The sequence below is a fragment of the Mustela nigripes genome, chromosome 5, assembly GCF_022355385.1.
Source record: "Mustela nigripes isolate SB6536 chromosome 5, MUSNIG.SB6536, whole genome shotgun sequence".
NCBI lineage: Eukaryota > Metazoa > Chordata > Mammalia > Carnivora > Mustelidae > Mustela > Mustela nigripes.
The window spans coordinates 97,457,697-97,483,938 of record NC_081561.1 but is presented as its reverse complement, the minus strand read 5'-3'; the positions used below and the strand labels follow the sequence as shown (position 1 = coordinate 97,483,938).

General features: G+C 35.2%; 1 protein-coding gene across 7 annotated transcripts in view; it reads right to left on the bottom strand.

Moving 5' to 3' along the window:
* SENP6 (SUMO specific peptidase 6) overlaps positions 1 to 26,242 on the bottom strand; it is a 124,672-nt gene that overhangs the window by 16,756 nt on the left and 81,674 nt on the right. For all 7 annotated transcript variants that reach the window (XM_059400945.1, XM_059400948.1, XM_059400951.1 and 4 more), the window contains 8 exons: positions 25,827 to 25,997; positions 19,141 to 19,174; positions 18,550 to 18,744; positions 17,324 to 17,550; positions 15,933 to 16,042; positions 15,659 to 15,775; positions 5,016 to 5,138; positions 3,733 to 3,825 (listed from right to left, as the gene is read on the bottom strand). In XM_059400945.1, coding sequence (XP_059256928.1) covers positions 3,733 to 3,825; positions 5,016 to 5,138; positions 15,659 to 15,775; positions 15,933 to 16,042; positions 17,324 to 17,550; positions 18,550 to 18,744; positions 19,141 to 19,174; positions 25,827 to 25,997 — 1,070 coding nt within the window. The remainder of the gene's footprint in view (positions 1 to 3,732; positions 3,826 to 5,015; positions 5,139 to 15,658; positions 15,776 to 15,932; positions 16,043 to 17,323; positions 17,551 to 18,549; positions 18,745 to 19,140; positions 19,175 to 25,826; positions 25,998 to 26,242) is intronic.

Below are 26,242 nucleotides of genomic sequence, written 5' to 3'. Positions count from 1 at the left end.
CTTTTTTTTTAAAGATTTTATTTATTTATTTGACAAACAGAGATCACAAGTAGGCAGAGAGGCAGGCAGAGAAAGAGGAGGAAGCAGGCTCCCCACTGAGCAGAGAGCCTGATGCAGGACTCGATCCCAGGACCCTGAGATCATGACCTGAGCCGAAGGCAGAGGCTTTAACCCACTGAGCCACCCAGGCACCCCCTTTTATTGCTTTTTGAATGAAAAAATTCATTCTTACTTTTAGGCGATTTAAGAAAATATAAATTAGATTACTGTAATTCACCATTCCCATTTCCCTTGACCTATTCATGTCAAAGGATAGGAACTAGCTCAAGATTAAACTATTTTCAGAAGCCTAAACAGGCTGTCTAATTTTGAACATTTCCAAATATTGCACACATAAAACTTAAAAACTTTTACCCCACATCTGTTTTTATTAAGAATAAGGTTAGGCATCACTTGATGTTGAAAATATTAAATAGCTCTTTATCTTATGCTTATTGAGATGTACATAATTAAAATGAAATAATGTACTTATTTTTTAAGCATTATTATAAAATCTCAGAATTACTAGAGTCCCAGCTATCAGGTGTGTGCTCCTGATTTAGCTGAATTCAGGTATCACGGTTTCTAACAATAGGTTAGAAGCCATGAGTAAAAAGCTATACAGCTAACATTGGCTAATATTCATTTAAATTTTTTTTTAAGATTTTATGTATTTACGACAGAGATAATGAGAGAGGGGGCACAAGCACAGGGGAGCTGGAGAGGGAGAAGCAGGCTTCCCACTGAGCAGGGAGCCCAATATGGGGCTTGATCCCAGGACACTGGGATCGTGACTTGGGTCCAAAGGCAGACACTTAACAACCGAGCCACCCAGGTGCCGCAATATTCACTAATCTAATGAGGCATTTTATTAGGGGCTTACTATTTCCTAGACAGTGCTATATGCTAAGATACAATGAACAGGCTATAGATGTCAGAGAATTTATTGGCTGAGTACACTGTTTATCATATAATAGGGTATTCAACAGATGTTTGAGGAGCGAAAAACTGTATTATCCTTACATGAACAAGTTATTCTATATTTTCACTTTTATAAAATGTTAAATTCCTCCAAAGTAATATGAAGAAACACTAATTATCTCTTCATCAGATAGCATGAATACAAGGGTGACAGAGGCTGGCTTCATCCTCAGCACATTAAAGGCCAGATGGAGGAATGCTTCACTCCTGTTCTTTATAAACCCTCACTGTTCTATGGACTTAGGTCAGACTAGGTTAGTAGAAAGAGCCACATACCATCTTTCTCACTTTATTCCAAGTTTGGCTAACTGTAAGTCACAGCTCAATGTCAGAAAAGTTAATGTGAAAACATATGTTTTAAAAATTGATTAATTTGGTACAATATAGTTCTCAAGCTGAAGGTACAACACAAGTTCTACCACAGTTTTTAATATTTCTTAGCTATGACAAATATGTATAAGGCATAAATTTTCTGTTATATACCTAAAAACTAAGAAAAATTCTTTCTTTACCTAGCTGAAAGGAGAAACCTGAATCAGCTACATCTGAGGTTATTTTCAACCACTAAGTGACAGGGTTTTGCTTTTATGAAAAAAAGATTTTAAATTTATTTGACAGAGACAGTGAGATAGGATACACAAGCATGGGGAGCTGGAGAGGGAGAAGTAGGTTTCCGGCTCAGCAGGATTCAATCCTAGGACCCCGCGGGATCATGCCCTGAGCCAAAGGCAGACGCTTAATGACTGAGCCATCCAGGCGCCCCATGTGATCCCTTTTAAGAGCAGCTACACATTGACCTTAAAACCACCAGTGGGAGAAGAGGCTAAAATCGGATCTAAATGCTGACATTTTTGCCTTACTAATTTTTAACAAACAGCTTATAAACTTTAAAGTCTAAGAAACTATCACTACCAAGAAAATCAAAAGTAAAACAGCAGAAACACAGCAGCCTATCTAAAATGATTAATAAACAGAACTATTTGTGGCTTTAGCTCTTCAAAAAGAAAACAAGGCAAAATGAGCCCTCAGAATTTGGAGGCTTTTTTCCCCATCTACCAAGGGCATTGGTCTTTTGCAGAATCCTTTACTGACTCTGTATCTTTGTTCATTCTCTTTCTTTCACCAAGATAACCAGAAGCATTTATCATAGCCTCAAGATGCACTAAGAGAAATGTGCCTCTATTGCTACAGTATGTACCTTAAATTTTTATACTTCATTTCTGAAAAAGAGCTCTCTTTGTTTATCTTCCCTTTCACCTAAGCAGGCAGCTCATATGTTACTCTTTATGACAAATTACTGTCAAGACACCTTATTTTTGAGAAATGAAATTAAGAAATCAAGAAATTAAGAATTAGTTTTAAACTTGGTTTTAAATTGTGACACTATGTTTGACTTAAATATACAGCTCTGAAGAAGTTGGGCTTTATAGCTATAACCAGTGTTTTGACCTAGCCTACCTATCTTTGGCTAGGCTCATTAGAGAACACAGGTCTTATGATTAACATATGATTTTTAAAAAAATTTATTTATTTGACAGAGATCACAAGTAGTTAGAGAGGCAGGCAGAGAGAGAGGGAGAGGGAAGCAGGCTCCCTGCTGAGCTGAGAGCCTGATGCAGTACTCGATCCCAGGACCCTGAGATCATGACCCGAGCCGAAGGCAGCGGCTTAACCCACTGAGCCACCCAGGCGCCCCAATTAACATATGATTTTTAAATAAACAGAATTTGATTATACTATTGAGTGACTCTGTTTTTCACAGTAAGAAGGGGAAAAAAAAGAGCAAATTCAGAAGCTAGCCTGGCACAGATAGGCTTATTAGACATAAACAATCTTATAGAATACCAACCCCAGACAAACTTACTCTGCAACTGTGATAAACTGAGACAAAGAAAGGACATTTCTCAGTTTTTCTAAGAAGAAACAAACAAGGTCACAATGCAACAAAAAAAGACAAATATTCCCTTCTTTTTGCTAAATGGGTAAATGCTACTTCTTTACCCAAACAATTGCTTCCTTACATCTTCCCCCACTGACCAAACCAAAGGTCAGATGCTTTCAAAGACACTTTTACTGAGAGGATTCATGGTTGCCCGTGGTGTGTTTTCTCCCTTGATGCAAGTAATAAACCCAAGGTGTATTCCTTGGAGTTTTTGGCCAGAAGGCATAGGAGAACAGAAAAATGAAATATAAAATCTCTCAAGTCTAAATTGTATACTACTACTACCCTACACATCATTGTCTCTCTAATCACTGTGGGAAAACAAAATATTTAAGCACTCCCATTTACCTAGAAAATAGCTTAAAGTAGTCAGCATGGTTTTAAATTTGAGTACATGACATACATTTGACCATCTTTTTCTCTTTTGGTTAAGAGCCAAGGTGTTTTCAAAGATTCAAAATCCATGTGACCTAGTCATCATTCTGCCTAAAGAAATCTGTTCTCTAGGATGTTTGATAGACCACTTTTTAAAAATGACGTTATTCTACATTGGTGAGTAAAACAAAATTAGAAAGATTTCTTGCTAGTATTTATAAAATTCAACATCTTACATGATTCACTAAGAAACTGCAGTAATTTCATAAAAATTGCAGCATAAATATAGCTACATACACAAATTTCAGAAAGAAGTTTAAAAATGAATTCTTCAACTCATAAACACATTTTCAAAAAATAGCCTTCACAGTTACATAAATAAAGTTATTACTCACGCTTCATTAAGGGGTACAAAAATAAAATCCTTCTCAAAAATATCTACATGCCGCGTCCATGTTTTTACTCTCCCATGTCGCTTTTGCTGTATTCTATAAGACAAGAAATAAACTATCACTTCCTGAAATGTTTCTAGTGCTTCAGCTTATATGCAGCCATTTATAAATTATGCAGACTAAGATGTTAACAAATAAAACAGTGTATAAAATGATTTAACAAGTCAGGGAAAGAAAAAAGAACATCTCAGATGGAGCTAGGAATGTGTGAAACTGCCCATCACTGAATCTGCAAGAAGGAATTTTTAACTCCTGCTACTACTTACTAGGTGAACCAGTGCTACTATTTTTCTTACTACATATTAACAACTATATTGAGAAATGTATTAGACCATGGCCTATAATGACTGAGGAAAAGAGAGCATGAAAAATGAGTATTACAGAAGATGAAATAAAATAGACTATGAACCAATAGTCAAACCAATCACTATCATCAACTCTAAGATGTAAAATTAGTAATCATTGAAACAGTAGAAAATATTATTTATATTATCCACAATAGCCATCAATTCAAGACAACTGATAGCCCTTACGGCATTCTGTATACATCTTTTAACCAAGTATCGGTGCAAATTAGGGCTGGATGCAATCACTATAAGGACAGGAATTATAAACAAACTAACTGAAGGCTAATACACGGAACAGTATTTTCTTAACTTGTTGGAGCAGTATTATCCAAAGAAGTTATCAAAAGTACAGATTCATAGGTTCCTCTCTTAAGTAATAGGAATGGAACATCTAGGGTAAAACAGAGCAATCTGTACTTAGTAAGTATCCAAGTAATTTTTTTTTTTAAATTATCAGGCATATCTGGGGATTACTGATTTAGATACTGGACCAAAAACCTTTATGAATTCCAGGTATTCTTTTTTTTTTTTTTTTTTTTTAAAGATTTTATTTATTTGTTTGACAGAGAGAGATCACAAGTAGGCAGAGAGGCAGGCAGAGAGAGAGGAGGAAGCAGGCTCCCTGCTGAGCAGAGAGCCCGATGTGGGACTCGATCCCAGGACTCTGAGATCATGACCTGAGCCGAAGGCAGTGGCTTAACCCACTGAGCCACCCAGGCGCCCCAGGTATTCTTGAAGTTTTAGAATATTATGAATTTTATTAATTTTGCTAATTGGCAACAGAATTAACAAATGTTGCCTTAATACAAGTGCTTTTTTCATTAACTTAAACTTGAGTGAGTTACTACAACTGTTAAATATTTTCAGAGCTTGACTTACGATAGATTAGTTGTTTCATGAAGATTTCTTCTTTCTCTCTGATTAAGGCGTTTATAGAAAAAAGAACTGAATATATGAATTCGGTCAGCTTCTTCTTTCTTCAGTTTTTCAAGCACCAAATATCTATTTTATAAAAAAATCCAAATATAATGAATTTAGCTGTTTACTTTATACTAAAAACAGTCAGTAATCAAATATCTGATTAGTCAACATCAAACCTTTCTTAAAACTGAGATTTTATTAGCAAAATTTACTGCATATTCTAGGCAATGGTAACTACTGGATTATTTTCGACAAATGAAATGCTTGAAAGTAAAACTATGATTTGCAAGATCTGATCTTGAAGACTCAAATAAATAAAATAAAAAATGAAAGATAAATAACAACCACCAAAGAAATAGAGAATAGTAAGAGAATATTATGAAAAATTATGTCAACAAATTGGACAACCTAGAAGAAATGGGTAACTCCTAGAAATATATAACCCTCTAAAACTGAAGCAAGAAAGAAAAGAAAATTAAAACAGACTGATTACCAAGAACAAAACTATAATCAAAAAGTTCCCAACAAACATCTAGGACTAGATGGTTTCACTGATGTAGTCTTCTAAAACTTTAAGGAAAAGTTAGTAACTGTTCTACTCAAACTATTCCAAAAAATAAAAGAGAAAGTAAAGCTTTCAAATTTATTCCACAAGGCCACCATTACCCTGTTACCAAAACAAGATAAAAACACTACCAAAAAAAAAAAAAGAGAGAGAGAGAGAACTATAGGCCAATATCTTTTATGGAACATAGATGTAAAAGTCCTCAACAAAATGTTTGCAAACCAAACCCAATGACAGGTTTAAAAAAAATCATTCACAATGATCAATCTGAATTTATTCCTGGGATGCAAGGGTAGTTTAATATTCACAAATCTATCAACATGATACATCACATTAACAAGGGAAAGGATAAAAACCAGATGATCATGTCAATAGGCGCAAAAAAAGCACAGGATAAAGTATATTATCCATTCATGATAAAAACTCTTAACAAAGAAAGTTTAGAGGGAATATACCTCAACATAATAAAGGCCGTATGTGAAAAATCCTGTTAACATCCTATTCAATGATGAAAACAGAACTTTTCCTCTAAGATCAGGAACAGAATAAAGAAGTTCACTCCCAAAACTTTTATTTAATATAGTACTAGAAGTCCTACCCACAGCAATCAGATAAGAAAACAATTAAAAAGCAGCCACATTAGTAAGGAAGAAATAAAACTTCCACTATTTGAAGATGACAGGATACTATATACAGAAAACTCTAAAGACTCCACCATAAAGAGGCACCTCATTGGTTCAGTTGGTTGAGTGTCCAACTCTTGATTTTGGCTCAGGTCAAGACTGAGCCCACATCGGGCTCTGCACTGGGCATGATGCCTACCTAAGATTCTCTCCTTCCCTCTGAACCTTTCTCCCTCCATCCCTAAAAAAGAAAAAAAAAAAAAGACTCTACCAAAAATCTAGTAGAACTGATAAATGAATTCAGTACAATCACAGGAATGAATTTAATTTATAGAAAACTGTTGCTCATACACTAATAATTATGTAGGAGAAAGAAAAATTAGGGGCAGCTGGATGGCTCAGTGGGTTAAGCCTTTGCCTTCAGCTCAGGTCATGATCGCAGGGTCCTGGGTTCGAGCCCCACATCAGGCTCTCTGCTCGCAGGGAGTCTGCTTCCCCCTCTGTCTGTCTCTGCCTGCCTCTCTGCCTATCTGTGATCTCTGTCAAATAAATAAATAAAATCTTTAAAAAAAAAAAAAGAAAAAGAAAAATTAATAAATTACCTAGGAATATCTTTAACCAAAGGAATGAAAGACGCATATTCTGAAAGCTGTTAACACTGATGAAAGAAACTGAAGATGATGCAAACAAATGGAAAGATATTCCACGCTCATCGAATGGGAGAACCAATAGTGTTAGAATGTCTATACAACCCAAAGCAATCTACAGGTTTAATACAATCCTTATCAAAATACATAATTAGAATAATACTAAAATTTGTATGGAACTACAAAAGACCCAGAATAGCAATCTTGAGAAAGAAGAACAAAGCTGGAGTCATACGATCTCAAATTCAAGAAATACTACAAAGTGGTAGTAATCAAAACAGTATAGCACTGGCACAAAAATGAACACATACATCAGTGGAACAGAATAGAGGGTTCAGAAATAAACCCACACATATATGGTCAATTAATCTACAATAAAGGAAGCAAGAATATACGATGGGGAAAAGAATCTTTTCAGCAAATGATGTTAGGACAACTGGATGGACTACTTTCTTATACCACACACAAAAAAATAAAACAGATTAAAGATCTAAACAAATTAAACAGATTTAATCAAAACAGATTAAAGATCTAAATATGAGATCTGAAACCATAAAAATTCTAATAGAAAACATAAGCAGTAATTTCTCTGATGTCAGTGAGAAACATTTTTCTAGATATGACTCTACAGGCAAGAAAAACAAAAGCAAAATTAAACTACTGGGACTACACCAAAATAAAAAGGTTTTACACAGTGAAGAAAACCATCAACAAAATAAAAAAGCAACATACTAAATGGGAGAAGATACTGTATCTGCAAATGATATATCCAATAAGCAGTTAATACCCAAAATATATATAAGGAACTAATACAACTCAATATGAAAAAGAAAGAGAACAAAAACCCCAACCAAATCAATTAATGGGCAGAAGACATGAAGCGACATTTTCCCGAGGACATACAGATGGTCAACAAACACATGAAAAGATGCTCAACATCATTAATCATTGGGAAAATGTATATCAAAACCACAAAAAGGTATCACTTAATACCTGTCAGAATGATAAAATAAAAAAACACAAGAAACAACAAGTACTGGTAAAAATGTGGAGGAAAAAGGAACCTTCATGCACTGTTGGTGAGAATGCAAGTTGATGCAGACACTGTGGAAAAACAGTAGGAGGTCCTCAAAACTTAAAAACAGAACACTCTATAATCCAGTAATTTCACTACTGGGTATTTATCCAAAGAAAATGAAAACAACAATTGAAAAGACATATGCACCCCTATGTTCATCCTAGCATTATCTACAATAGCAAAGACAGGGAAGCAATCCAAATGTTCAGTCATATGTGAATGGATAAAAATGTGGTGTGTGTGTGTACACACACACACACACACACACACAGACACACAGAGACACACACACACACACACACACACACACACACACACACACACACGGATTGCTCCTCAGCCATCAAAAAGAATGAGCTCTTGGAGCTCCAGAGTGGCTCAGTGAGTTAAAGCCTCTGCCTTTGGCTCAGGTCATGATCCCAGGGTGCTGGCATTGAGCCCCACTTCGGGCTCTCTGCTCAGCAGGGAGCCTGCTTCCTCCTCTCTCTCTGCCTGCCTCTCTGCCTACTTGTGGTCTCTTGTCTGCCAAATAAATAAATAAAATCTTAAAAAAAAAAATGAGATCTTGCCATCTGCAACAACATGGATGGACCTAGAGGGTACCTGCTAAGTAAAGAAAGTCAGAGAAAGACAAATATCATATGATTTCATTCACGTGTGGCATTTAAGAAACAAGACAAACCTTGAGAAAAAGAGACAACCCCCCTCCTCTACTATTAAATATTAAGAACTGGTGGTTGCCAGAGAAGTAGGTAGGCAGATAGATGAGCTAGATAATACGGATTAAGAGTACCTTTATCTTGATGAGCACTGAATAATGTATAGAACCACTGAACCATTATACCATTATACACCTTGAACTAATACAATACTGTATTTAAGAAAGTCACAGTGAAAAAGTTTGTTTCCTACTTGAAGAGTTAGAAAATAACACACAGTTCTAGTAACAGTTGAATTAGTTATTTTAATATAGTTAAGTTTATGAAGAAAGTTTCTTTTTAAATTAACTTCTAAGCATGTCATGAGACACATAATAAAAATATATTTATAATATAAACAGATTTTTTAAAAAGATTTATTTTATTTTAGAGCAAGAGAAAGCACTGAAGTGCAAGTGGAGGTAGGGGGAAGAAAGAGAGAGAGGGAATTCCTGAACAGATTCTGTGCTGAGTGAGGCGTCTGATGTGGGGCTCACTCTCAGGACCCTGAGATCATGACCAGAGCAGAAATCAAGAGCTGATGCTCAACCAACTGAGCCATCCAGGTACCTTATAAGCAGATTTTTTAAAAAACCACGGATTTTGTTAGGTTTCCTTTTTCATTTGGAATACTGATTTGCAGAAGAGCAGAACTTTTAGATAATATAACTTTAATGTAGTTTTATTTGAAGTGCTACTATAATATCAAGGGGCCTCCCGAAAATGTAAAGACTTTCAAGAGTATACACAAATACTATAAAATTTCTATCATAGTGTAAAAAATAAAGATATAAGTATGAAATATAATAGGCTACAATGTAAACAAAATACAGGCATTCAACTTATTTTTCAGATCCAATTATATGCTTTCAGAACCAAAAACTATTTTTTTTCCAAAAACTATTTTAAATATAAAAAATTAAGTTAAAAGTAAAAGGATAAAAAATACATACCATGCAAACAAAAACCAACAGAAAACTATAGTAACTATATTCATTGTGAACAAAGGAGGCTTAAGAACAAGACATTATCAAGGATATAGAGGAACATTACAAATGACAAAGGGCTGATTCTCCAAGAAACATAAACTTGTATGCACCTAAGAATATCCAAAATATATAAGGCAAAATGAATTTGAAAGGAAAAGAAGACAAACCCATTATCATACTTCAAGATCCAAGTGTGAGTGTGTGTGCCTGTGTGCACTATATATATATATATATATATATATGGTTTTTGTTTGTTTTATAAATTTTCATATATGAATTCATATATAAATTTTCATATATATATTTGTTATACTTTTTCTATATAACCTTCTCAAGTATACATAACTATCAATAACTGATAGAACAAGCAGGCATGAAATCAGTAAGGACAAAGATGAGCCAAACAGCCAAATAACTTGACTAAACTGACATTCACAGAATACTTCATCCAACAACAGCAGTACTGTTCTGCACACTCAAGACTTTATGTTTGGTTTCTTAAGGAAGTTACATTAGAATTAAGAAATAATATTTTTAAAAAATTATGATAAAAATGCATAACATCAAATTTACAATCTTAGCCATTTTAAAAAAAGATTTTATTTTTAAATCTCTACACCCAAAGTGGGGCTCGGACCACAACCCCGAGGCCAAGACTCATGCTTCACTGACTGTACCAGCCAGGCACTCCCAATCTTAAACATTTAAAAAAAAATTTTTTTAGATAATCTCTACACCCAATGTGGGGCTCAAACCCATAACCCCAAGATCAAGAGTCGCATGCTCCACCAGCTAAGCCAGCTAGGGGCCTGCCACTCTTAACCATTTTTATGTGTAGAGTTCAATAGTGTTAAGTATATTCACATGGTTGTGAAACAGATTTCCAGAACTCTATCTTGCAAAACAGAAACTCCATACTCATTAAACAATTCCTTTTTCTCCCATCCCTCAGCTTTTGATGACCACCATTTATTTTCTTTTTCTATGAATATGATAATTTCAGACACCTAATATAAGTGGGATCATATAGTACTTGTTTTTGTGACTGGCTTATTTCACTTTACATAATGTCTTCCAGATTCATTCATACTGAGGCATGTGACAGATTTCCTTTCTTATTAAAACTGATTAATATTCCACTGTATTTATATACCACATTTTGTTTATCCATTCATCCATCAATGGGCATATGAGTGGCTTCCACCTCTTGGCTACTATGAACATGGGTGTGTGGTGTGTGATTATCTCTTTGAGACCATACTTTCAATTCTATTGGATATATACCTAGAAGTAGGACTGCTGGATCAGAGGGTAGTTCTATTTCTAATTTTTGAGGAGCCACTATACTTTTTTCCTTAATAGCTAAACCATTTTACATTCCCATCAATAGTGCACAAAGAATCCATTTTACCCACTTTCTCAGAACACTTATTTTCTTTCCTTCTTTTTTCTTTTTTAGCAACACTTATTTTCTTTTCTTACTTCTTTTGGATAGTAGCTATCCAAATGGGGATATCTATGTAGATACATATCTACATCGATCTATCTAGATCTAGATCTATCTAGACAGATCTAGATCTAGATAGATCGATATAGATATGTATCTACATAGATATATACACCTATATATATATATAGATAGATATACCGATATATCTATAGATATATCGATATATCTATATATAGATATATACACCGATATATCTATATATAGATATATATCTATATATATATCTCCAAACTCTTTGTGGGTTTGACTTTTATTTCCCTGATGAATAATACCAAAAATTCTTTCATACACTTGTTGGCCATAGGTAGGAGATAACATTTTTCGTCTTAGCTATGAAGAACTTTGAACTCATTTTTTTTTTAACTCTTTCTTGTATGTGTTAGGTTTCAGAAGAGTCTAGCATCTGCAAAGTTAAACATTTAAAATCTATGGAAATCTATGGCAGTTTCTCTTTAAAAAAAAAAAAAAAAGATTTTATGTATTTGATGCAGGGAGAGAGAGACAGCAAGAGAGGGAATATAAGCAGGGGAAGTTAGAGAGGGAGAAGCAGGCTGAGCAGGGAGTCCGATGCAGGGCTGGATCCCAGAACCCTGGAATCATGACCTGAGCTGAAGGCAGATGCTTAATGACTGAGCCACTCAGGCGCCCCTATGGCAGTTTCTCTTGCTAGCAAATCAGTGATACATTTTATAATGTACTGAAACCTATTCCATTACTATCAAATCTTCAAAAGGAAAAATAATACCTTTGAAAATGGTATATAATTGGGGCACCTGGGTGGCTCAGTGGGTTAAAGCCTCTGCCTTTGGCTCAGTTCATGATCCCAGGGTCCTGGGATGGAGCCCTGCATCGGGCTCTCTGCTCCTCGGAGAGCCTGCTTCCTCTCTCTCTCTCTCTCTCTCTCTCTCTCTGCCTGCCTCTCTGCTTACTTGTGATCTGTCTGTCAAATGAATAAATAAAATCTTTTTTAAAAATGGGATATAATTAACATAAACAGAATATAATATTACCCCCAAAGTGAAGTTGGTTGATGATGTTGACCTTGCCGATTTTGTTTGGTTATTCTATCAGTTGTTGAGAGGGGAACTGAAGTCTCTAGCTGTAATTGTGGATTTGTCTGTTTCTCTTTTTAGATTGGTTCATTTTTGTAGCTCTACCTATTTTGTAGCTATGTTGTTTGGTATATACCCATTTAGGATTGCTAAGTCTTCTTGGTGGCTCTCTAGCCCCAGTAATTGTTGTTTTTAAGTTTATTTTTCTGATAACAATATAGTTAACTCTTGCTTTAATATCTGCTTCATATCTTTTATCAGACTTTTATTTTCAACTTATATATATTGTTATCGTTGAAATTACTTTTTTGTAGACAGGACATAGTTGGGCTACAGTGTTTAATTAGTCCACTACTCTGCTGATCTTGGTCTTTTTCCTTTTTTTTTTTTTCTTAAAGATTTTATTTATTTATTTGATAGAGAGAGAGAGGGAACACAAACAGGGAGAGGAGGAGTGGGAGACGTAGGCTCCCCGCCGAGCAGGATGCCCAATGCAGGAATCAATCCCATGACCTGAGCCAAAGGCAGACACTTAACGACTGAGCCACCCAGGCACAGCTGATCTTGGTCTTCTAACTGACATAAATAGTGCATTTATTCTTTTTATTTTAATTTTTTTATTAAATAGTGCATTTAAATTGAATGTAATTAGGGATACCTGGGTGGATCAGTCAGTTGAGCATCTTACTTTTGATTTTGGCTCGGGGCATTATCTCCAGGTCATGACATGGAGGAGCTCCACCTTGGGCTCTGTGCTCAGCAGGGAGTCCGCTTGAGATTCTCTCTATCCCTCTCCCTCTCTCCCTGACCCTCCCCACCTCAAATACATAAATAAATAAGATGCAGTTAGTAATATGTTCTATCTTCTAGATCACTGATTCTCTGTCCTCTCCATTTTTCTGTTGTGCTTATAGAAGCTTTTATTTGTTACTATAGTTTTAGTTCTAAAATTTCCACTTTTTCTTCTTTATATCAATTTTAAGTAAGTTTCATGTATGTTCACAATTTTTCTCTGAATTTTAATAATGGATGCTTAAAAATCTGTCATAATTCTAATTCTAATAATTCTAATATCTGTACTGTCTTGGTGTTGACTATTTATATTATGTTTTCTCATTCCATTTGAGATCTACTTGTTGGTGAGAGAAGTAATTTTAGATTGAAAGATGGACATTTTGAGTAAGTTACAGGACTCTAGATCTTATTTAATTTTCATGTTTTAAGAGGCTTCTCTGGTACCACCACCTTCTATGGTACAGTGAGCTCCACCTCATTACTGCCAGTGGGGATGGAAGTTCAGGTTCTCTACTAGGCCACTATTATGAGAGACAGAGGGGCTCTGTGTTACAAGTAAGGATGGAAGTCTCCCCACTAGACCTTCACTGATACCATCTCTGCTAGACAGAGAGAAATGAGTATCTCATTATCCCCCAGGGACTAGGGTAGAAGTCCAGGTCAACATTTGACTGGTATTAGTTCAGGGTCCCTGGGACCTTAAAGTTATTCTGAGCCTTTATCTGCCCTAACCTCTGCTGTACAGAACCCACTTAATGTATCCTCCTTTAAAGCTTTCAACTCCCTTCAATTTCATGGCATAGCCAACTATGGATTTCTCTTCTTACCTCTCAAATCCTTCAGAATTTAATCATGAGAATCTCTTTCTTCCCTAACTCTCGAGATTCTGTCCTTTATAGCTCTTTTTCTCATTCTGTATTTCTACCTAAGCAATTTTACCCATTCTATTAATTAAACTACCACTTGCAAAATAAAGCCTCCTAATTCTATATGTCTCCAGGCCAGAACTCAAATGAACTCCAGAACCATATACTCAGTTGTTTACTGGCACTGTCCCTTTTGTTGTATCACAACCATCTAAAAGCAAACTCATCCCTTCCTCCAACGAACCTGTTCTGTTTTTGTTCATTGCTTCACACTCAGTGACAAAATCATTTCGCAGGTCTCACCAGTCAGAAAGCTAGGAGTTACCTGCCAACCATTCCTCTCCTTCTTGTTATCCATTCACTCAGTTGCTAAACAACTCTACCTCTTAAAAAAAACATTTATTTCCTTTCCACTCTAATTAAAATGCCTTAATGAGACTTTTTTTTTTTTTTTTAAAAGTAGGCTCCATGCTCAGCATGGAGTCCAAGGTGGGGCTTGAACTTACAGCTCTGAGATCAAGACTTGTGCTGAAATCAAGAGTTGGAACCAGCTGAGCCACCCAGTGTCCCTTAATCAGGCTTCTTGTATCACCTTAATTAAATTTCCTTAAATCATCCCTCATCTAGACATCAACAATAATTCTTGTCAGAATGATCTTAAGGAGGGGCGCCTGGGTGGCTCAGTGGGTTAAGCCGCTGCCTTCGGCTCAGGTCATAATCTCAGGGTCCTGGGATCGAGTCCCGCATCGTGCTCTCTGCTGAGTGGAGAGCCTGCTTTCCTCTCTCTCTCTCTCTCTCTCTGCCTGTCTCTCTGTCTACTTGTGCTCTCTCTCTGTCAAATAAATAAATAAAATCTTTAAAAAAAAAAAAAAAAGAATGATCTTAAGGAAAGCTCAATTATGATACCACATCTCTGATCAAAACCTTTTACTCTTTGTAACAATGTACTCTTTTCCCCAAATGGCTGGCTGCAACCATTAGTAGGTTATGAAGTCAATTCAGCAGCTTTCAACAACCAGTTCAAAAAAAAAAAAAAAAAAAAGTTTTATGAAATACATTTGAATAAACTAGAAAATACTGGCAAGTGCTGGATACACTGATAGTTCTGTTTTGTTTCATATACACACTCATTTTATATCACAAACCAGTAAACACATACAAATTTATACATGTATAAACACACTGCACATACATGTATATGCATGTGTATACTGGGTCATGATGTAAGCTCTTCCAGGAAAGAAACTTGGTCCCTTCTATTTTCCAACCCCCAAAGAGAATGAAGCACTGTTTTGCTGCTGCATCTATATCACGTTAATACTTCTGTCAATGTTTAATCCCATATTTGTGTTCCCTATAAGACCATAAATTTCTATCACAGTATGTGGTACATAGCTGGCACTAAATATCAAGTAAAATCATACTTTTGTCCTTGCTCAATAGTTTATTACCTACAGTACTAACAATTTTTTAAAGGCCTAAAATAGTATAACAAAAACAATACAATAAGCTAGCATTTACGAACATGCTGCATGCGCCTAGTGTTTTCTTAATGCTTGACATGTATTATTTAATTCTCATACCCTTTTAGATGTTACTACTCTTCTCACTTTTTTTATGAGAAAACACAGGAAGAGACATTAAATAATTTCCCAAACATCACACAATAAGTTGCAGTGATAGAATTCAAAACCCAAACAGTTTTGATTCTAGAAAACAAAGATAAACACTACAGAATGTTAAAAGATATGCTTAAAGAAGGTAGAAAATTAACTTACTTCAAATAAAAGTCTATAATAACATCATTTAAAAATTCTCCTTCACTTAGACAGTGCAGGTCCTCATTAGTAACAGAGATACCTCCCTTAGCTGGAGGTGGTGGATATACTATCAACCTGTAACAAAATAAACAAGTTAAAACAAAACAAAACAAAACAAAACAAAACACAAAAAACACAAGCAAATGAGCAAGTGTGTGTGTGTACGTAATTGAAATGTAATAAAAAAGAAAACAAATTTAAGAGCATCACAAACATAAATCAATACTCTCACTTTTCTACAGGGCCCATGAAGATGGTATGATTCTCTCCAGTTTCTTCATCATCATCAAAAAACTGGAATTCTTGCTTGTTTTTAAGTTGTATTTTAGATTCAAGGGACACCTGGTAAAGGAAATTATCAGTTTACAAAATCAACTGGGAAATTTTTCAATAAAAAAGCAAGCACAAGGCAAGAATACAGTTTAAAAAAAATTTTAAATGTGAATTTTAAAAGTATATATGATTTTTAACAATTAAAAATTAGAAACAGGCAAAACCAGGGCCTATATTCTTTGTGTGTGTAGTTTCTAGAACAGTGATATTCTTCCAATTATTGTAACAATGGTGTACTGCTATCTTGTCTATGATCTCTATCATCCTGATGAAATTATATTTGTAAATCCAAAGAACAGATATAGTGGTTTCTGATTCTGGGAGTGGAGCCCTTCCTAAGTTCAATGATTAGGCAATCCATGGGGTATGAGAGCAGAGGCTCAGGGAATATAGTCCAATGAGCTTCAGTTCCCCAGAATGAAGAAGTCCTTAAGAAAGAACCTTGCATTGAAATTTTATTCTATCACAGCTGTGTTATGGCTTCAGTTGCTCTTTTCTTCCTTATCAATAACCTCTTGAGGCAAGTTCTGCAAAAGAAGAGGAATGGTTCCCCTTTCTTCTGTTCTTTTCGTTAACCCACTAACTGTGTGAATAGCTCTTCTCTGGTGAGACCTTGCTCAGCTTGATAGCCCTATTTCCAATTTTTAGGCAGGATGAAAAATTTTAAGTACTTCTAAATAAATTAAGTCAGTAAAATTCAGTTGCTGGGTTAGGGGACAAATTTGTTTTATTTAATGTTGTACTCTCTGTTGTAAGAGTACACAGCTTTTGGCTTCAGAGTTACACACTATATGATTAGTTATTCTAGAAATGGATACATATGTTGACAGTCACAATCAAATGGCTTATATTCTTTGTCAACCATGTATGCACATGTTACGTATAAATGTACATCAAGGACCAAAATTCCTTTATCTGTATTGAAGTCAACAGCATCACTGGGAACCACTACCAAATTTAAGAGTAACAATCAATTTGAATATAGCAGTATATATTCAGAGTGGGGGCGGGGGGTGGAGAAAAAAGATGAGAGAGAAAGAAAAGATTAAAAGGTAAGAATACAGTATGGAAAGGAACTAACACTGCTTCTGAAACTTATACCAAGTACTCTATGTGTCACAAGTCACCTACCCGCCATTAATATTTTGACACAGTTTACAAATCACATATAAAAGCAAATGATTCTGAAATGGAATTAAAAAGATCTAACTCCAAAATGAGCAGTATGATAATGAAACATATTTCACTTTAAAGCTACCCATTATTTAAAAAACTTAAAAACATAATTACATTTTTAATTTTGTTTTCTTTTTGCACACAACTTCCTTTGATGCTCTCTTCATAGGTTCTTGTACAAGCAACAAGTCTGCTATTGGCTTCTTCAAAGGGAATTTTCGCAAAAAAATTGGACACATTATTCTTTATGCCAATGTCAGTAATGATACTTTCAAATACCATATTTGCCTGAGGATCAAGGCCATTTTGAAAAATTAAGATTATGTACTGTTCTTCCAAATCTGAAAAGAAATCAATATAACTTTAAGTATAAAAGAAAAAGAAAGGGCAAATAAATATTAGAAAAAGAGTAACAACTACTTGTTTCCAAGGGTATCACCAGAAATCTGGTGTAAATGTTCAAATTACTGTTTGATATACAGTGGCTATGTAACAAATACTCGAATAAAGACCAGTGACAGTGTCACCTAACAATGTCACCTAAAAGTTATTAACAAAAAGGAACCAGAATATATTACCCTAGCAGCAAATTTAAGAACAAATCTATTCATGGATGTAACTAATACACTTCATCTAATAAGATCCATATATAGTTTTAAGTATATTTCAATTAACATTTTTGTCAAACACAAATAAGAAACTGCCAGGTTTATTAATAGCTCTAGAGAACTTAACTGAAAACAAATAAACAAACAAATAAAAAACTATTGTTCACTAATGTACCGAGTATTGCAGCTACCATTTATTCATCATTAAGCTAAAGCAGCAATTACTGCTGAAAAGTATTTACTTTACAATTAGTCATGCTATGTCATAAACATTAGAAGCGAAGGGAAGCAATTTGGAGAACATCATCTATTATTGCAGAGGATGGAGACTTATTACAGGAGCCATCCTATTCAAGATGTTTCAAGGATTCTAGAATTATATGGTTGATTTACACTTAGTACTCCTACCAGTGCATTAAAAATTTTCATTTTTACTCAGATTACAGTGTTAAAATAAGGAATGCAAACCTTTTTTGAGTTTTAACCCATTTTGAAAACTTTCTGAATGGGTAAACCTGGGTTTCACCTTTAGAAATTCCACTTTATGTGGGCTTTTCCCCTCATTTATAAAATGGTAATTATATTATATGTATATAAATATAGATACATAATTATTCTTACAAGATCACTGTAAGGACTGTAGATAATACACATCTAAGGCATCTATTAAAGCACACTCACACTGTGCTATACAATGCACTGTATTATTAAAAGGTGTTCTACAAAACTTACTTGTTAATTTATTTGTTCCCTTAGAATCATTCCAAACTTTATCCTCCATATTCATTTGCAGTTGCATGCTCAGCTTTTGATAAACTGCTGGTATTGTCTGAAGAAACACAACTGGTAATTTTCGGACATTACACCATTCACATTTAGTTAGATCAGAGGTATTTAAAGTAATCCCTACAGGCTCATTTTCTGGTTCTGGGGGAAAATAAATGAAATTAGAAAAGGAATCAATTCTTAAAATCATGAATGAAGGAAACTAAGGAAACACAAATTTAAAGTTAACCACATATTTGCTACGCTCTAAAAATATTGAGTCGTGAGAAATGAAAAATCTTTAGAACTATCTTAAAGAAGCTTCTACATGTTTTCCAAATGAAGAGGATTCTAAAGAAGTATACTTATAAAATTAAACACAGGTTTTATGATTTTACAAAATAAAAATTACACTATTAAAATACAAGCCCTTTGTTAAGAAATATGTAATAATGAATCATCTTCATGAACTCTATGAATATCATTTAATATTTATTCCTGCAAAGTGTTTTATTGTAAATAAAGCTTTAGTGAGTAAAAAGACATAAAACAACTTACCTTCTAGCTGTATCTTGATAAAATCTAAACAAAACTAAAAAATAAGATAAATTAGTACCAATCATAGACTTACGAAGATTTTGCTACAAATACCCTAAATGACACATTATTTGAGAGGCTACAGAGGGCAAAAAAAAAAGAAACCATCTACCATGTACTTAAATATGAGGTATCCCCCCTCCATGCCAAATTGTCTTTCAGAAAGGCAAGTTTCACCTTTTTATTCAAGCACTTAGAACATTTCTTACATTATCGGTTTATTTCTTAGAACTTCAAAGAGATGTTGACTGAATATTACAACAAAATCCTGAATACTCCTTACCTAGATTCACTATTAAAACTTTGCCACACCTACTCCCCATTACTCTATGTACATACACATCTCCCTTTGTTAAACCAGCATAAAACAAGCAGAGGGCATCATGATATTCCAACCCCAAATCCTTCAGCATCTATCTTCCAAGAATGACATTCTCCTACACAACCAAGACAGCATTACCACACCTAAGAAAACCAAGATTAACTCTATCCAACATACACTTCTTATTCAAACTTTCCCAGTTATTCAAAATTGTTCTTTATTGTGTTTTATTTTACTTTAAGATTTTATTTATTTAACTGACATACAGAGCACAAGCAGTAGGAGCAGGAGAGGGAGAAGCAGGCTCCCCATTGAGCAGGGAACTCAACAAGGGGCTCAATCCCCAGACCCTGGGATCATGGCCTGAGCCAAATTCAGATGCTTAACTGACTGAACCACCCAAGCATCCCTTTTATTGTGTTTTAACTTTTCCAATCCATGATTCTGTCAAGGTTACATTTGTCTCTTTTGTCTACCCCTGTCAGGACCAGAAATATGCCTTCTTCTGTTCTTCATAACATGACCTTTGAAGAATCCAGGCTAGGTTCTGCAAAATATACATCTTGAACTTGTGTTGCCTCATTGTAAAATTCAGGCCACAACATTTCTATCTAATACAGCATACAGGTGATGTTTTGTACCTCCTACTACATCATACTGGAAGGGATATGATGTCAGGCTGTCCCATTACTGATACAAACTTAATCACTTGGCAAAGACAATGTGCCAGGTCTTTCCGCTGTTAAGATATACTTTTCTCTTAGTAATTGAATAGTAATCTGTGGAGAGATACTTGAAAGCTTATGAATATCCTGTTCCCTAATAACCTTTCTGCTAATGGCTTTAGAATCCACTGGATATCTTGCCTCAATCAGTTATTATTGGTAGTCTAAAAGGTGATTTTAAAATATTTTATCTATTTAAGAGTGAGAGACAGAGATAGTGATAGAGAGCACTAGCTGGAGGAGAGGGGGAAGCAGGTTCCCCGTTGAGCAGGGAGCCCGATGTGGGGGATGTTGGGCTCGATCCCAGAATGCTGGGATCATGATCTGAGCCGAAGGCAGCCGCTTAACTGAATGAGCCACCCAAGCGCCCCTAAAAGGTGATTTTCTAACTAGATTTTTAACATCCAGAAGACATCCCACTACATCCCGAATTAATACTCACTGTGTGTGTTAAGAGAATGAAAACATAAACAAGAATTTCAAAATGCATTTAAAAATAAATTGGAGGCCATTTGCAATGACATGGATAGAGCTAGAGTGTATTATGCTACGTCAAATAAGTCAGAGAAAGATAAATAACCCTATGACTCACTCCCGTGGAATTAAAGAAGAAAACAGATAAACATATGGGAAAGGGGAAAAGAAAAAAAAGGACAGGGAAACAAACCATAAAGAAACTTTTTTTCTTTTTTAAGAGCGAGAATGAGAGGGGTAATAGAGGCAGAAGGAAAGAGAAAGAATCTTAAGAATCTTAAGCAGGCTCCACACCCACAACCCTGAAATCATGACCTGATATGAAATCTGAAATCGGATGCTTAATCAACTGAGCCAGCCAGGTGCCCCCAAACCACAGGAAACTTTTTTTTTTTTTTTTTTAAGATTTTATTTATCTGAGAGAGAGACATCATGAGGGGAGGAAGAAGAGGAGGGAGATGGAAAAACAGACTCCCTGCTGAACAGGGAGCCCAACATGGGGATCGATCCAAAGACCCCAGGACAACAACCCCAGCAGAAGGCAGATGCTTAGCTGATTGAGCCAACCAGGCAACCCACCACAAAAGACTCTTAACAATAGAAAACAAACTGAGTATTGATGGAGGGAGGTGGGTGGGAGATGGGCTAGACAGGAGATAGGTATTAAAGAGGGCTTGTGATAAGCACTGGGTGTTTTATGTAAGTGATGAATCACTGAACTCTACTTCAGAAACTAATATTACACTATATGTTCACTGAAATTTAAAAATTAACTAATTAGGGCGCCTGGGTGGCTCAGTGGGTTAAGCCGCTGCCTTCGGCTCAGGTCATGATCTCAGGGTCCTGGGATCGAGTCCCGCATCGGGCTCTGTGCTCAGCAGTGAGCCTGCTTCCTCCTCTCTCTCTCTCTCTCTCTCTCTCTGCCTGCTTCTCTGCCTACTTGTGATCTCTCTCTGTCGAATAAATAAATAAAATATTTAAAAAAAATTAACTAATTAATTGAACACTCTAGACTTTGGACATAATTGGCCTGGCTCATTTGGTAGAGCATGCAACTCTTGGACCTCACGGTTGTGAGTTCAAGATCAACACTGGGTGTGGAGCCTACTTAAAAATAAGTAAGTTGGATTGATATATGGAAAGATTAACAGATACATGAAAAGCAAATTTAGTAAAATGCTAATGGCAGAATCTAGCTGGGAGTTTTAGGAGCATTATTTCAACTCTTTAAAAATTTTCACAATGTAGAAAAAGGAAGCAAAGAAATATAAAATAAATTTAGTAATTATTACAACTGCAAAGTCTAGCATGTCACAAAACATACCTTCTAAAACCTGTCTGAAGATAGTATGTTAAATGGGGACACCTAACTTGCAGCTTGGGAACATTCCAACATACATGGAAGCTGAAGTTATATGCTTTAAAAATTATGTCAGATGACTCAAAAAGCAGCAATAAGGATGACATAAACACTAAAATGGAAGCATTTAAATAACACTGGCATATGAGATGTAAAAAGAAAAAGAAGCATGTCTAAGTATCTGTCATGTAAAAATTTGTGTGTAACTAAATTACAAGTAGACACTAAGCTATTTCACCATCATCTTCAAGAATTTCTAAATTTAAGTTAGGTGAAACCTTCATTTTAGATCTTCTCAATTTTCTCACTGGAAAAATGAGGAATTGAATTATATTTGAGTATATAGGGTATTCATAGTAATGTAAGCAATTTCCCTGTAAAACAAAGTATTTACATTTAAAGGCACTACTTTTAAAATAAAATTGGCTAGCCCACTTGGTAGAGTATGTGACTCTTGACCTCAGGGTCCTAAGTACAGCCCACAATGTGTATAGAGAGCTTACTTAAGAATAAAACAATATAACCTAGCATAACAGGGGCACCTGGGTGACTTACATGCTTGCCTTTGACTCACATCATGATCCCAGAGTCCTGGAATCGAGCCTGCCATTGGGCTCCCTGTTTACTGAGGACTCTGCTTCTCCCTCTCCCTCTGCTTCTCCTCCTCCCCCACTTATGCTCTCTGTCCTCTCAAATAAATCTTTAAAAAAAGAATAAAAACACAATAAAAAGATTTAAAATTGGCACTTCTAGATAGTATCAATTCTTCCAATGAATGAATTTAAAATAATTAAATTACCCAATAATAAATGAGATTTGATAAAGTACATAAAACAATAAAACATTTAAAATCTGAGAATAACGATGACATGGCAGGTAAATCATTTCATTATAAAACCTAAGGAAGTTATATTCAGGAAGAAAATGTCAAATCATCTTTAATTTTTTTATTTATTTATTTTATAGACAGAAACACAACAAGAAGGGAACACAAGCAGAGGGAGTGAGAGAGGGAGAAGCAGGGCTTCCCGCTGAGCAGGGAGCCCAATACAGGTATGGATCCCAAGACTCTGGGATCATGACCTGAGCCAAAGGCAGATGCTTAACAACTGAGCCACCCAGGTGTCCCTCATCTTTTACTTAAAAAAAATTTTTTTTTAGAGAAAGAGAGTGAAGAGAGGTGTGGTGGGGGTAGGTAGAGAATTCAAAGCAGGTTCCATGCCCAGCTTGGAGCTTGATGCAGGGCTCAATCCCATGATCCTGAGATCATGACCTGGGCCAAAATGAAGAATTGATGCTTAAGTGGCTAGCTACCCAGGTGCCCCAAATCATCTTTATTTTTAATACGTTATTTGAAGAAATTACAAATTAATTATACTTCATCAATAAATGTTCTCTGGAACAATTCCATGGTACAAGGAAATTTAATACCACAGATTACAATATTCCACATTTTAAACACAACTATTTATTGGCTGAGATATTTCAGTTAGCATTTAAAAAAAAAACCTGTATGAACACATTTTATATTCTATATACTGCCTTTATTTTTTAAAATTAAAAAAAATTTTGTTTTCTAAGATTTTATTAAAAAAAGATTTTATTTATTTATTTGACAAAGATAGAGTTCACAAGTAGGCAGAGAGGCAGGCAGAGAGAGAGGGGGAAGCAGGCTCCCGGAAGAGCAGAGAGCCTGATGTGCGGCTTGATCCCAGGACCCTGGGATCACGATGGGAGCCGGAAAGCAGAGGCTTTAACCCATTTAGCCACCCAGGCGTCCCTTGTCTTTTATTTCTTAAAATAAATTCATGAAGTTAGTTCCCTTCACTAGATCATATATAACCTAACATGCAACTTTCATGTAAAAAACGTTTCACTCCAATTTTAATGTAGGTTTTTTTTTTTAAGCGATCTCTAAGATGCGTGGAGAGAAGACCTTAAATCCTAGATCAAGTGTCACATGTTTTACAAACTGAGCCAGCCAGGCACCCCAGTGCAGTTCTTGTTACGTAGCCTTAAGACTAAAAATGCAACTTTCAACTAAATGTCTAAATTATCAGCAAAACTTTATGATATTGGAAAGTTCTGAATAACAGTGTTAATATGGGGAAAAGCCATAAAACCTACAGGGGATCCCTGAGAATTTTTGAGGTATTTTGACTTAGAATGATATTTTTGTTGATGGACAGAAACCAGGAAAGATAATCTATAATATAAGGACTTGTAACAAAACAAATTTCATAAATCCCTGACAAGCTTGATGTATGTTACAACAGTACTGGGGTACTTTTTTTAATGCTGAGAAGCTGGAGTTAATGACTTAAAAAAAAAAAAAAAAAATCAGGCTTCCCATACAGCTTTGCTCTAAGTAAGAAATCAGGTCCATAATTCATTTTCTCCTATACTAACTTATAGGTCTTTTTCTTCCTTCGATCATATTGTACCCCGAAATTATGACTCCTAGAAAATAAATAACTACTACTTACCATAATTTAAATAATAATAAAACTACCTTATAACTTTTCATATATAATACAATATATGTTCTTAAAGACTCTGCTTTATGTATAAGAAATAATACTGGGGGGCACCTGGGTGGGTCAGTGGGTTAAAGCCTCTGCCTTTGGATCAGGTCATGATTGCAGTCCTGCATCGGGCTCTCTGCTCAGCCAGGAGCCTGCTTCCCTTCCTCTCTCTCTGCCTGCCTCTCTGCCTACTTGTGATCTCTGTCAAATAAATTTTAAAAAATCTTAAAAAAAAAAAAAAAAAAAAAAAGGAAAGGAAAAGAAAAAGAAATAATACTAGGGGACTGGGTTTGAAAGAATAGATGAAAACAGGTATTTGGGGACATAAAGTTAAGTCATTATAAAATAAAAGGTACAAACTAAGTGCAGTGCTATAGGAAGATTAATCCACCAATAATGTGTAGAATACATTGGAAAAAAGAAAAATGACTAAAAAGGCTGGTTAATGCTGGTTAAATGTTATGTATTAAAATTTCAAATAGAAAATATGTATTTGAATTAGACTGGTGGCAGCAGAATTAACAGGTATGACAAGTCCTTTGGGCTTCATGGACACCAAACTAATCCAAAAGCACAATGTCTCTCTGGTGGCAATGTATTCCAATAATCTACTTCTAAGACTCTTAATGCTATGAGACATTTTTTGGCAGCCCCAAAAGCTTTAGAATCCTTCTTTCTCTCATTGTTCTTTAAAATACTCTTTTTGGGGCGCTTGGGTGGCTCAGTCATTAAGCATCTGTCTTCAGCTAAGGTCATGATCCCAGGGTCCTGGGATCAAGCTATGGCATCGGGCTCCCTGCTCAGCAAGAAGCCTGCTTCTCCCTCCCCCTCTCCCCCTACTTGTGTTCCCTCTCTCAGGGTCTCTCTCTCTCTGACAAATAAATAAATAAAATCTTAAAAAAAAAAAAGAAGAAAGAAATACTCTTTTCATGGAGTGAGCTGGCATGAGAATAAAACAGTAACATACTGGTTTTCTAACTTAGTAAGAATAATTATCTTTCTGTGATGAGTATGTACTACCTTGAACATTACAAGTTTTTACCCATTGACTTTTATTGTGAGGAGCTGTTTATACTTGTCTATATTCTCTTAGAGCAATTTGAAATCTTAACAAAATAATTTTTAATATCCTATTAAGTTAAAGATTTTAATTTACAAATTTTAAAATATTATATTTAGCCTTAGCTATGGAATTTTGAATCTCATAATTGGTACAGTAAAAAGCTTAAGAATGTACTTACAATTACAGGCTCTATTAATAGCCGGAAGAGTGTTCCTACTCGTATACTTCGACAGTTTAAAATGACACTGTCAAAGGAACTTTGGCAGCTTAAAGATACAGGATCAACTAAAGTTTCTTGAGACGTCACTTTACGACGTTTTAGAGGTGTGCTGACAATAGAATTACCAAACTGAAAAAGAAAAAAACATTTTCACTTAATTAAGCAACTAAAACAAGGCTGCAAAACTAAGTACACATATGCAAAGAAGATGCAACATAAAAAATGTAATTATCAAAAGATTTTACTTCAACAGGGGAATAAATATTTATTAATTTCATATAAAGGAAATCATTCCTATTTCGTTCAGCTATACCTTACCTAGTCATTACATGAAATTCCATTAGGAGCACAGCACTGAGAAATGGTAATTTGGG